The 12,500-nt window shown below is 33.8% G+C and overlaps 2 protein-coding genes across 2 annotated transcripts in view; both read left to right on the forward strand.

The window, feature by feature from the left end:
• LOC144957559 (uncharacterized) overlaps nt 1-12,500 on the forward strand; it is a 158,552-nt gene that overhangs the window by 29,195 nt on the left and 116,857 nt on the right. Inside the window, exons 2-3 of the mRNA XM_078888905.1 lie at nt 6,795-7,011; nt 8,964-9,547. Of these exons, the coding sequence (XP_078745031.1) occupies nt 6,795-7,011; nt 8,964-9,547 (801 nt within the window). The remainder of the gene's footprint in view (nt 1-6,794; nt 7,012-8,963; nt 9,548-12,500) is intronic.
• The window catches only part of LOC144958170 (uncharacterized), a 396,336-nt gene that overhangs the window by 27,636 nt on the left and 356,200 nt on the right, over nt 1-12,500 (forward strand). The gene's annotated exons all lie outside the window — the stretch shown is intronic.

The raw sequence follows: 12,500 nt of genomic DNA on the forward strand, positions 1-12,500 counted from the left end.
AGCTTTTTACACGTTTTCTATAGTTGCAATGAGTTTCTCGCCCAATTTTTCTGCCATTGTGTTGTCTTGAAGAATGAACACAACTCACTTAGTCGTACCACGTGGTAAAGCCGATAAGATCATATTTTGACTAATAAAATCAAACCGTGCTCATCCAGAGTGTTGTTTTTATGAAACACACTTAGTGAGTACACGATCCCAATGCACTATTGCTTTGAGATTTTAAAGAAAACTTTTATTGTGGCTTTATTATTCAAGTTGGATAATTGGATTAAATAGTCTGATGTTACGTCTCCCAGCAACGGCGGCCATCGTGGTTTTAAACAAAGAAAATCGGTACTTTTTATTCTTAATGCTGGCTAGAACATTTCATATGTCTTGTGATCAGAATGTGTAAAAGTCAAAACATGATCAGATTTATAATGTTTTTCTCATCTGGATACGTTTTTATGCTCGTCGGAGAAATATTTCATAAGGGCGTCCGCCATTGTTCCGATAGTTTAGAAGAGCCAGTTACTAAGTTACCATGCGTCATTACGAGGGAAGTGACGTCATGACTGTTGAAGCGTATTCAGCGCGTGTTCGCGCAAATGGTATGATTAATTCTGGGATTGAAGTTTCTGTTATTTCAAGGCATTTTGGCGTGTGAGTATATATATAAGGATAAAAAATTGTACTTACGTGGGTTTATTTATTGCTTTAATCGCAGAGGGTATGAAAGTAAATTTATATCTATTTGTTCTACATTTTGTCTCTAGATATCGTCTACCAGATGCTAGGACATTAAATTTATATTTTAATTTCAAGGAGGATTTCAAATGTTTTCCTCTCAACAGCACTTATGTATTGTTGTTCAATGCTTTTCAGTTTGCAATTAATTATTTTACACGATTCTTTAATTTGTCTATTTAATTTTGATTTCTCTTTCACTCCACACCCTCCCTACCAGATTATTAAACTGAAAGTTAATATACTAAGTAGAAGGGAATTATAGATTTGCAACATTGTCGTTCTGCTAACAACATTTCTATGTTTTCGGAGAATATACATTCTTTGACAAACTTTCCTAGAGATGCCATCTACATGAGATTTGAAACTAAGTGATTCGTCAATAATCACTTCTGAATATTTGAATTTCTTGACAAGTTCAACTTTTTGTATATATATTTCGATGGCATTTGGAGGAAGCTGACTTTTTCTGACATCAAAAATTTGTTCTTTTGTTTTTGATGCGTTAAGTTCAAGGCAGTTTTCCTGACACCAATTCACAAAACGATCAATTTGGTTTTTATAATAATGTTCTGATTCTTGGCTATTCAAAAGTCCTAAAATGGCTTTATCGTCTGCATATTCAACAATGAGACATTCATCATAAATAGATATACAATCATTTGTGTACAAAATATTCAAAATTGGGGAGCTAACACATCCTTGTGGGTAGCCAATTGAAAAGGACTTTGTTGTGGAAGCTCTGCCATACGTCATTTTTTTTGACGACTCCAATCATAAATTACTTTGACAAACTAAGGTAAAAATCAAATTGCTTTCATAACCTTCTCTGTGTTAACTCTTTCATTACCAACCATTGTCAGGATTTTCCCCAAATCGGATACTTAACTAGCTGAAAAATTGATTTTTTAAACTCAAACAAGCTCTCTACAAAACAGCTTTATGTTCTTATTAATTAAACAAAGATCATTCTTCAAAGTTTGTGATGTACAAAATAAATCTGAATAAGAAAAATGTAGAATTGTCATAAAAAATATGACGATTTTGCTGCAGGTGGTAAGGAGAGGGTTAAACAATGAAATATAAATATGACATCAAATTTACAGTCGGCACAGCTTTGATAATCTGTCTACACTTTTCGAACGTTTGAGAAACTATTTCTTCTAATCTATTGGAGCGAGATGCCAGAATTTTGGTTTACTTTAATTTGTTTAATTGATAGAAACACTATTTTCTTTTCTTGGGGTTTCAAAGTGTCAAAATGACTTAATATTGGAGTATTTTTGTGGCGAACGTGACAAAAAAACTACCTTTTCTCACAGCCTCATATATATATATATATATATATATATATATATATATATATATATATATATATTTATATATATATATAATTTATTATATATATAATATATATAAAAATATAAATTGTCACTCACATTATATATGGCCAAGACGTACGTTTCTGTGGCTTTCGTCCACGTCTTCAGTGGACATAATTCTATATGGCCAAGACGTACGTTTCTGTAGCTTTCGTCCACGTCTTCAGTCGGCTTAATCGGTGAGTGACAATTTATATTATTATATTAGCTCTAACCATCATTATCGAGCACTTTCGTACCTACGAGTACCCACCAACACTCATATATATATATATATATATATATATATATGTATATATATCATCCATGGGGGTTGTTTATATGTATATATATATATATATATATATATATATATATATTAATACCGGATAGGGAGACTTTTGGTACCCCTATTAGTTCATTTTACAGTACTTTACCAATAGGGAGACCAAAATCCGGTCCCCCTATTGATTTGACCTCTAGCACATTCACTTTTCTAATTTTAGTTTAAGGTTGTCAACCCAACCGTCAAGGATATATAATTGTAAATCATAGTATTGAAGTTATTTGTTAAACACCACAGTAAGAAGAGTTATGCCTAAATTTTCACGTTGGTCAATAAGGTGACCGCCTGAAAAAAGTACAATAGGGGTACCAGTGTTTTCATCGATATATTTCAATAGTGAGGCACTATATCTTTCCGAAATTTTCTCTAAAATTCTAGAGCATTATATGGATTTTTATAGTAATGAAAACCTAATATAAAATTGTGTGAAAGTTGATGAACTGAGGAATGAACAAGATATACGAATTATAATCTATTTTTAGAAACAGATTTATCGAATCTTGGTCCGGATTCTTATCTTGGTGACAAACATAGTAACTCTTTTTTTCGTGAAACGTATGTTTAGTCAATTTCGCGCATAAAGAGGCACTCAGCACTCACTTACTCACTCCCCAAGTCAGTAGTAGGTGGTTATCAGTTATCAGCTAGGCCTTTAGTTCTTAGTCAAACGCTTCATCAAACCCATTATTGAGTAGCATGTTGATGCCTGATGCCAGTTGAAGCCATCTCGACGTCGTGAAATGGAGCATCTTCTGTCATAGCAGTAGAATCGTCAGATGCCGCATTTAAATCCTCCATTCCAGGCGTTGCTGTTGCCATATCGATCTTCGAAATGATTTGGTCTAGACGTCAAGTTGACCCGTTCTATGTCTGAAGAGATTTAAAGTGCAATACCTAACATTATATCTTGATCTACAAAAGAGTCTTTTTAAATGAACCGCTGTGTTTCTATATTTTTCAAGAACCAAGGATTATCTGATAACCACTGACTACTGACTTGCGAAGAGAGTGGCCGACGGACGTCCTCTCTATAGCCGCAAGTATTTTTTCGTCACTTGCTGAGTTCCAAACTAGACGTCTATGGCATCGTGGGGTAAATTGATGCTGGAGGCATCATTGAAGAGACACCGAGATAATTTAAATGGTAAGTTATTGGCCATTCTTATTACATCACTGTTGATTTAAGATTTTCAATAGGGTAGACATCACACTAGGTACTTTGGTAAAAAATTCAAATTGAATTGAGCTCAATGAAACCTATATCATTTTAAAGTGCTTTTCAACACGATTCTAATGATACCAAAATTGTGAAAATCAGATAAGCAGAAAAAAAAGTTGTGTTAGTTTAAAGGCTGACAAATGGTCTTCTATTTGCCTTTGTTATTTACTGACGGACTTTGTGACCTGAAAATTGTTGCATTTCCGGTAGTAACCGCCATTTGGATTTCAAAACTGGTCTAAAATGACCGCTAAGATTTGAGTAAGGATTTTACTGGAACGAATTTCATGGATGCGGTATACAACTTTGCCCTGAATTTAATTTTATAAAAAAGTTAAGATGTTAAATAAACGTGCCAGCATGAAATTTTGATTTACCAAGTTCTAATCTTTTAATTATCCAAAGCTAAATTATACCCTATTTTATCCATAATCAAAAGCTATACTAAATTGTCATTGATTTTAAAATAAACTACACCAAACGATAGAGTAATTTCTCCTGAAGAAAATAAGACATAAATCATTAAAATCCATCCATAAACAAAAAATCTATGGAACTTTTTCTGAGACCCATCACTCAAAAGTCCAAAAAATCGGGTCACAGCCACTAGGCCATTTATCGGCTCCCTGCTGGAGGGCCAAATGGACGTTTACCAAAGTACCTAATCACACACACACCGATTGATGATTGTCACTTGTCAGTCAGTCATTTGGAAGTGGAGTCAGATAATTCGGGAACTTCTGTAGACTGTAGATTCACACTAGTGAGTAAGATCTGTCGTTTACTACTACTACTACTACTTCCACTACTACTTTTAGTTTTAGCGCTATCCAACTCAACACTTCTCGTGTTTATTTTATTTTGGCAAAACTAGAATGGATTTTTGAAAAGAATATAAAATAATTTAAACTTAAACCTGTCTTTGCATCTTGCTTTATGCATACAGTATGCCATATCACAGCCATCACAAAATCATAGTTTAATGTTGAGAATATGCTATTTCTTTTGTAACTTCAGATCAGAGAGATTTGAGCTTTAAAAATCCTGAAAAATGTCTTGCTGTCAATCCAGGCAACCCTTTTGATGTGATCTATGATGTTAATGGTAAGAATGTAATTTGATGAGGAAATGAATAACATTTAGGTACACATAGTTTGCTTTTTTTTTTTTTTTGAGTCATGATGTGTAATACTATTACAGTCCACTCCGGATAATTGCAACTCGTTTAATCGCAACTTTCGGTTAATCACAATATTTCCTAAGCAATGTAAATAATTCTATATAAAAGTCACTGGTTAATTGCAACAAACTTCGGTTTTTTTAAAAAGTGGTAAATTCAAGAAATCAAACAGTATATCATGATTAAATTTCATCATGGATGAAATCGTGACAGGTTGAAGAATCGAGAGTGAGCAGGATTTAATGCTACAGTAGTGTGTCACCACTCTGTTAGAGTCGAAAGAGGGCGGGGCTCTGCAGTATGGGTTTGTGACGTCATCGGTGGCCATTAAATAGAAGAGGGGTGGGGCTGGTCATAATCTTGACAACAGGTTATAAATGACAGTTATAAAGAGAGACTGAGCGATATCCTTTGTTTTAGGATTAACAATTATGCATTGTGACCAACGAGTTTGGTGAGAGCTTATTGTCTCTCATTAAGGCTAATCTCTTTAACTCTGACAAATGTTGAATTGTTGAGAAAAAAGATTGAAACTTCTTCCAATCTGAATAAGATATCGGCTTGCTTCATAGCTGCTTTTGGTTGACAAATCTACACGGGGCTGCCATATGGTTTTTGTTTCAATCAAATTGCTCTGTATGTGGTGGACTAAGAATATTATTTACTGGTTTGAGTTGACAATAAATGTGTAAAATGTTGAAATAGTGGACAGGAAACTGAATTTCGGTTAATCCCAACATTTTCGATGATTCCAAGGTATTGCGATTATCCTAAGTGGACTGTACCTGAATCTTGAACGAAAAACTATCATATGGATATGATTATAGACAGATTGGTTTCTGGAATTATATTTCCGTCCTCCCTTGCCAACTCTGACGTTCTTGAAATTTAAAAGAAAATAGCCAGAAGGTTTCGGACTTAATTTTCTTTTTTTTTCCAAAGGACAATAGTCATAAGGTAAATAATTAAAAAAAAATCCTTTTACAGCACAAGATGGCATGATTTTTTGTTTAAGAGTTTAGAGAAAAACTTGCACATGATAGTCTTCAGCTTTTTTTTGTTGTTTTTATTTTCTATATAGACTCCAACTCAGAGCCTGAAAGTGATGCAGAACAAAGTTCCATATCACATGATTCATTTGTGGTAAGTATGTACATTAAAATAAAATCATAACATTTGTATAGCGTTTATCCACAGTTGGCACCATGCTCAAAATGCTTCACATCACCATATTTTGTGGTGGACAAAACACATTTGCCACAAAAGATGAGACCTGCAGTCTGTTAGGCGCAATACAATATTTCAGGACAAGGACAACACTGTTTTACACCAGTGAGATCTCCTAGTTTTTTGTTGTTAAAAATTTTTCTTTGCAGTGGACTTCGCCAACAATAACACTATTTTAAACCTTCCTCGTTATATTTTGAAGTGATATTCATTGATGAGCCATTCACATTTGAAGTCGTTTGTTTTTTATTTGACAAAATGTGAAAATGATGCGTTTCCAGGAAAAATTAAAATAGCTTCTGTTGGGATTATACTTTTGATCTCGCATTTTGTCCAAATTCTCTTGCATCGTAATGTTTATCAACTTTTTTTGTTAACTATATTGCAGTTGCAAGGTTAGGAAGTTCATATTGTTGCAATGACAACCGTTTATATGTCCAGAATCGTAGTGATATAAAAAATTGTTTTGTAGTTGTTGGTCCTGGTGTAGGATTTAAAGAGTTGGTTAAAAACGGTTTACTGAAACCCTGGTTGGTGTATCTATATTTATCCAAGCACAGTTGAACATATTAAATACTTAGACAATATGTCTGCCTTTCTCAACTCTTTTTTATTATGCTTGCATTATTAACCAGCTAATTGTTTAGTTGGATTATTAAACAATGGCTCTTCATGTTTATTGTCAACATGAATAAATTGATTGATCTGTCATCTTTTCCACAAAATATACAGGGTCCCGATTTTGTTGCTGACTCCGAGTCTGATTCCTCTACGTACTCTGTGAGGTACCCAATGCTGAGTACATCATTGTCTTTGGAACCTAGTGCTCATTCCCCAACTCAGTCAGAGCCTCATCCACAACTATCACAGACTGAACCTCGTTGCCAGTCTGGGACCCAGGTTCAACCCGAATGCTATACACTTGCAAACCAACGTGTTACGTGCAATGGTGAGTCATTTTTTTGTCATTCTTCTCCTTTGATATTTGTGGGATCAATTTTAATTTACCCATTCCTTTTAAAAGAAAACTTCCACCCCCTCCATGGTGCTGCATTTGTGTTATTGCATTTTTTTCTGTTTTGGCAGTGCTGCGTCGCAAAATACGCTACCATTTACATAACAAGCACAAATCCAAATTTGATAGGGTGGACATCTTAGAATCTGAAACCCCAATGTGTGAGTGATATCAGTGAAACCAGCCATAAAAATGTTCATGTTTATTTTATTGGGGTTTTTTTTGTCTGTAATAGACTTAAATTGCTTGTATTGTAAGTGTTAAAATGATTTTTTTGTTACAACCCATCTATATATTAAAACTGTTTCTTTGTATTTCTATGATGCTTAAGGCTTTTTTTCACAGACCAGCTGGAAACTTAACGAGAATCAGAGTAGATAACATTTTTATTAATCTTGCAACCTAAACAGTATATGATGATTGGGAGCATTTAAAGAAAAGCACATTTTCTTTTTAATTTGTCGGTACTAAAATTATACTTTGATAATGTCTGCTGTGCTACAAACCCTTTTGACTTCCAGGTTCAATATTTTTCTTTATTCTAAAATTCTTGGGTTTCCTTTCAATGACAACTGAGATCATTAAAATTCAGCTCACAACATGATGTGTGTAGATTTGATGAAAACATATGTTCGAGTTGAGAAGCAGTGTTCACGAACTTGCTGATCGTTTTTACTAGCATTTATTTTCCTAACTTACCTGTGTCAATTAACAAAGGCAAGGCTCAAATATTTTCTATCTGAACAGTGTGTTTGTTATTGAAATATTTCCGGCATATACATGTCATATTTCATTCCCACAAAATATAAATCAGGATTAAGTTGTCTGGGCATCAGCATCGTTCAGGCAGTTGGGGGGAAGTCTTTAAGGAATTAATGAAGCCGATGCTCAACCGGTCTGGAGGACGTTTGATTGATGTCGGCTGTTTGTTCTGCCAGCCGGTGATGTTTTCTCACTCCCTCAATGACAAAGAAAGTCATTGTTATAACTATGAACTATAGTCTATTATTACTTTTGTTACTATATTAATTGTTACTTATTGCCGCTACTGTTATTATTATTATTATTATTATTATTATTATTATTATTATTATTATTATAATTATTATTATTATTATTATTATTATTATTATTATTATTATTATTATTATCATTATTATTATTATTATTATTATATTGCCTTCATTGCATTCTATTACTATTATTGATATAATTAATTTCTGATTGTTGTAAATAATTTATGTGAATTGAATTTTGTCGATTGGCCAAGGGCCTACAATAAACTTAAATGAAATGTTAGTCTTTGGATAGGACTTGGGTCTATTCTTGATTGCTTTTCCGCCTGGGTGGAGTGAAGCATTTGGAGTAAATTTTGTTGCTCAACGTAAAAAAATGACGCTTACCATTCCGCTGATACTGATACCTCCAAGGGGTGGTTGGGGAAAAACCTAAAATTCTTTTGACATTCTGTCTGATTATTCGCTGAAACAACAAAGGACAATCTATGTATTCAGATGAGACTTCAATGTGTTACTATTCCGATTTATGTTCATATTTTGATTATAATGAAGAGGGAACCCTGAACCCAGTGAAGTGGGTGGATTGATCTATTTATTTCTATTTCAAAACAAAAATATGGCGTCTTTTCACTGGATTTGTTATGTGGCAGAGGTCTCCACAAATCTAACATACCTCTTCCAAAGGAATAGATGGTAGAAAAGTATATAACAAGAAGGAATTATGACAGTTACTTGTCCAGGCCTTAAATATTTGGAATGCTATTCCTCTCTATCGCTGTCATGTAGCTGATGTGCATACGATCTGTCTATTGATTTATTTTTATAGTTCATAGCATGATGTGCTTTATTTTCTTCTTTTTTTTCCAGAGAAATACAAAAAGCCAAGGAGACCCTGTCCATACTGTGGACAGTTGCAAACAAAACTCTCAAGGCATTTGATGAGGAAAGACAAAGATGAGACAGAAGTTACAGAGGCCATGAAACAGCCTGTAAAGGAAAGGGATAGAACAATGGAGTATCTCAAGAAAAAGGGCATTTTTTATTCAAACACTAGAAACAATTCAATAGTTATGCGTGAGAGAGCACAAGGGTCACATGAAGTTGTTATGTGTGCTGGCTGTAAGGGGTTTTACTCTGGACGAAGGGTTTATGAACACAAAAAGAAATGTAGTACTGAGCATGCTCTGTGTACTGGGGTTGTAAAATTTTATCCCGTGGCTCCCAATGCAAGTAAAGAAATAAAGGAGAATATTCTTGACAAATTTCGGAATGATGAAGTGGGAAATTTGTGTCGATCAGACAAAGCTATAGTATTGTTAGGAACAAAATTGTGGAGTAAAAGTTCAAAGAAGGAGAGAAAAGTTATAATGAGTGATTTACGCATCTTAGGAAATTTGATTTTAAAAACTAGGAAGAGAACAAATCAACCTTCTTTCTCTGGAGAGGACGTGGTGAAGCGTTGTAACTTTAATGAAATATCGCAAACCATTTCTGAAATGACTTTGAAAGAGGATGGGACATTGAAAGCAGGCTTGAAGCTTTCAATTGGATTTATATTGAAAAAGTTAATTAATTTCTTAAAAGGGGAATATATAATGCAAAACAAAATGGAAGAATCCGCAGAGATAGATTTGTTCAAAGCTGTCCTGGATTATAATTGGGATAGTATTTTTTTTACAGCCAGAGTTCAATGTGAAGCAAAGAGAACAAATTTGAGAAAACCCAAAGAGATGCCATTAGAGAATGATATAAAGAAGCTACGGCAATTTATTACTGAAGAGATGGTCCGTATTTGTGAGGATGATTATCAATTATTTGATTCACATATGTTTGTTAGGCTTCGCAATGTCATCGTAGCTAGGCTTACAATGTTTAATGCGAGGAGAGGCGGAGAACCCGCAAGGATGGTGTTAAAAGACTGGAATGATGCAGATTCAGGTGTATGGGTTGATCCCCAGCTTGTACAACATGTCACTGATCCTCTGGAAAAAGCGTTACTTGAGAAGTATAAGCTGGCCTATCAGTCTGGAAAGGGAAGCAAGATGTTGGTCCCTGTGTTGATACCCAATGACACAATTCAGCCTTTAAGGAAACTTGCACAGGAGCGTAAAGCTGTTGATATTTCAGACAACCCATTTCTTTTTCCAAATACAGGAATATCCAAAGATCATGTAAGTGGTTACATTGCCATCAAATATGTCACTTCCTTAGTAAAGGATTTAGAGAAACCCCAGTTGTTAATAGCTGATAAATTCAGGCACCGAGCTTCGACATTATTTGCCTTACTTGATGTCCCACAACACGAGAGAGATGTCTTCTATCGACATATGGGACACAGTGAATCAATCAATCAAAACATTTATCAGTGTCCACTTGCAATACGAGAAATAACAGAAGTTGATCATTTTTTGGGTCAAATTGATAACTCAGCATCGGTCACTGGGGAAGGAAATTGTAACATTGAAACAAATGACTCTGTAGTGAATAGAGACTCAAATGCAAATTTTGGAACATTCATAGTAACAGCTGCAAATCAAGAAGAAATATTTGATGGTGAAGCAGGAGTGCCAAATCAGCTTACGTGTTCTTCAAAACAAACTGAACCCAAGAGGAATTCAAGCAAAAATCGGAGATACATGTCATGGTCAGATGAGGATACAGATAGAGTCAAGTCATATTTTAAAAACTTTGTCGAAGATGTTTCAGCACATGGTTCAAGGGGATCATTACCTAGAAAGTCTGAAATTATTCTGTTCTTAAAACACCACAGGGTATTTTCACAAAAAGGAATCCCTGAAGGTACACTAATTAGTTTGGTGAAGACAAAGATTTTTAATGAAAGAAATAAATGTAGAAGGGAAAGAGCGTTTCAATCGGTGTAATGACAATCATGAATTTGATTTGTATTACATTCATTGTATTGTATAGTGTTATTGACATATTTTGGGGGTTTACAAAAACGTTTTATCTTTATATAGTACAATCTGTTCATCATTGCAATATCCTTTTTTATATTATATGAACATTCATTTGCTCAGCTTGAGAGACAAATGCTTTGTAGAACCATAGCTGCCAACCGTTCTGTTAAAAACGGATTTGTTCTGTATTTGACTTCCTGAGTCCGTAAGTGCTTATTTTTAGTTCAAAATCCGTATTTTGTAATTTTTGACTAATTTGTGGTAAAAAAGCCATGTGAGCCTAATGAATTATTATTATTGATCCATTATTATTACTATTACTACTATTGTTGTTATTATTATTATCATTATTATTGGTGTCCAGTGAGAGCATAATCTCCATTTGTGTAGCTCTTTAATTTGAATTATGCCTCTATCATAAATGATTTTCAACAATTAAAAAAGTTCCATTCGTTTATATGACGCCTGTATTTTACTCAAACCTTTCATAATGTATTGGAGATTTGCATAGGATATGGATGTTAGCCTCGATATACTTTGAATATTCTAAGACAGTATTGATACTTTCACTATTTGTTACAAATATTATTTTAATTAAGAATAAAATTAAATCCACCTTTTTGATTGGAAGGTATTCAATAAGAAAATCAAATGCTTATATTGATTAAAGATGACAATGATTATTTCCCTTTATTAATTTATGAAATATATCAATTTAATCCCTTTAAAAACATCTTCATCTGATTTTAATTTTTTTTTTCAAGCAAGCTTTTGTAACGGTTTAGGTTCAAGAAAAATAAGTATACTCCATTTTTAGGTGTGTTTATCTTGTCAAAGTAAAGAAGTAGGAATTCTCTAATATTTAGAGGTGCATTTTACTATAACTACTATTATAGTATACTACTTAAAGACCATTATGTTGCATGAAAGAAAACATATATGCAATCGTCTACTTTTATCTGAACTCACCTAATTTTTACCCCAAAACGCCCTCTCAAGTGATGTACCAGGTTGGTAGTTATGCATTTCTAACCATCTTAAGTTATTTCATTTATTTTACAATTGTGCTTCTTGTGTATTGGTCCTTATCAAAGTTGAGGCAGTTGAATTCTTTCTTTATATTGTCCGTTCTGAATTTTGATCTCATTGTGGAAAGCTCCCATAGCGGGCAGGGAGGTACACACTGTGTCTTCTATCCCCTTATATCTGTTTTCCAACATGCTTTCAGTCTTTGTCTTGGAATGAGATTACTTGTTTTTTTCCTGGCCCTCGCCGGAGTCCTAGCTGGGAGGGAAGCAGTCAAATGCATATTTATTGTTTTGGGAGATGATATTTTTTTCCTTGTAAATCATCTCTCTGTTATGTATTATTACTATATTTGTTATTTTTTAATGTATAATGTAAGCATTTGAGTGTGTTCCTCTTTGTTGGATTTTGTTCTTGTGTCCGGATAAGACTTATAGGTGATCTCAAACTAAGTACATTG

Source organism: Berghia stephanieae, chromosome 12, assembly GCF_034508935.2.
Source record: "Berghia stephanieae isolate SIO BIC M18660-M18661 chromosome 12, UCSD_Bste_1.3, whole genome shotgun sequence".
Lineage (NCBI taxonomy): Eukaryota > Metazoa > Mollusca > Gastropoda > Nudibranchia > Aeolidiidae > Berghia > Berghia stephanieae.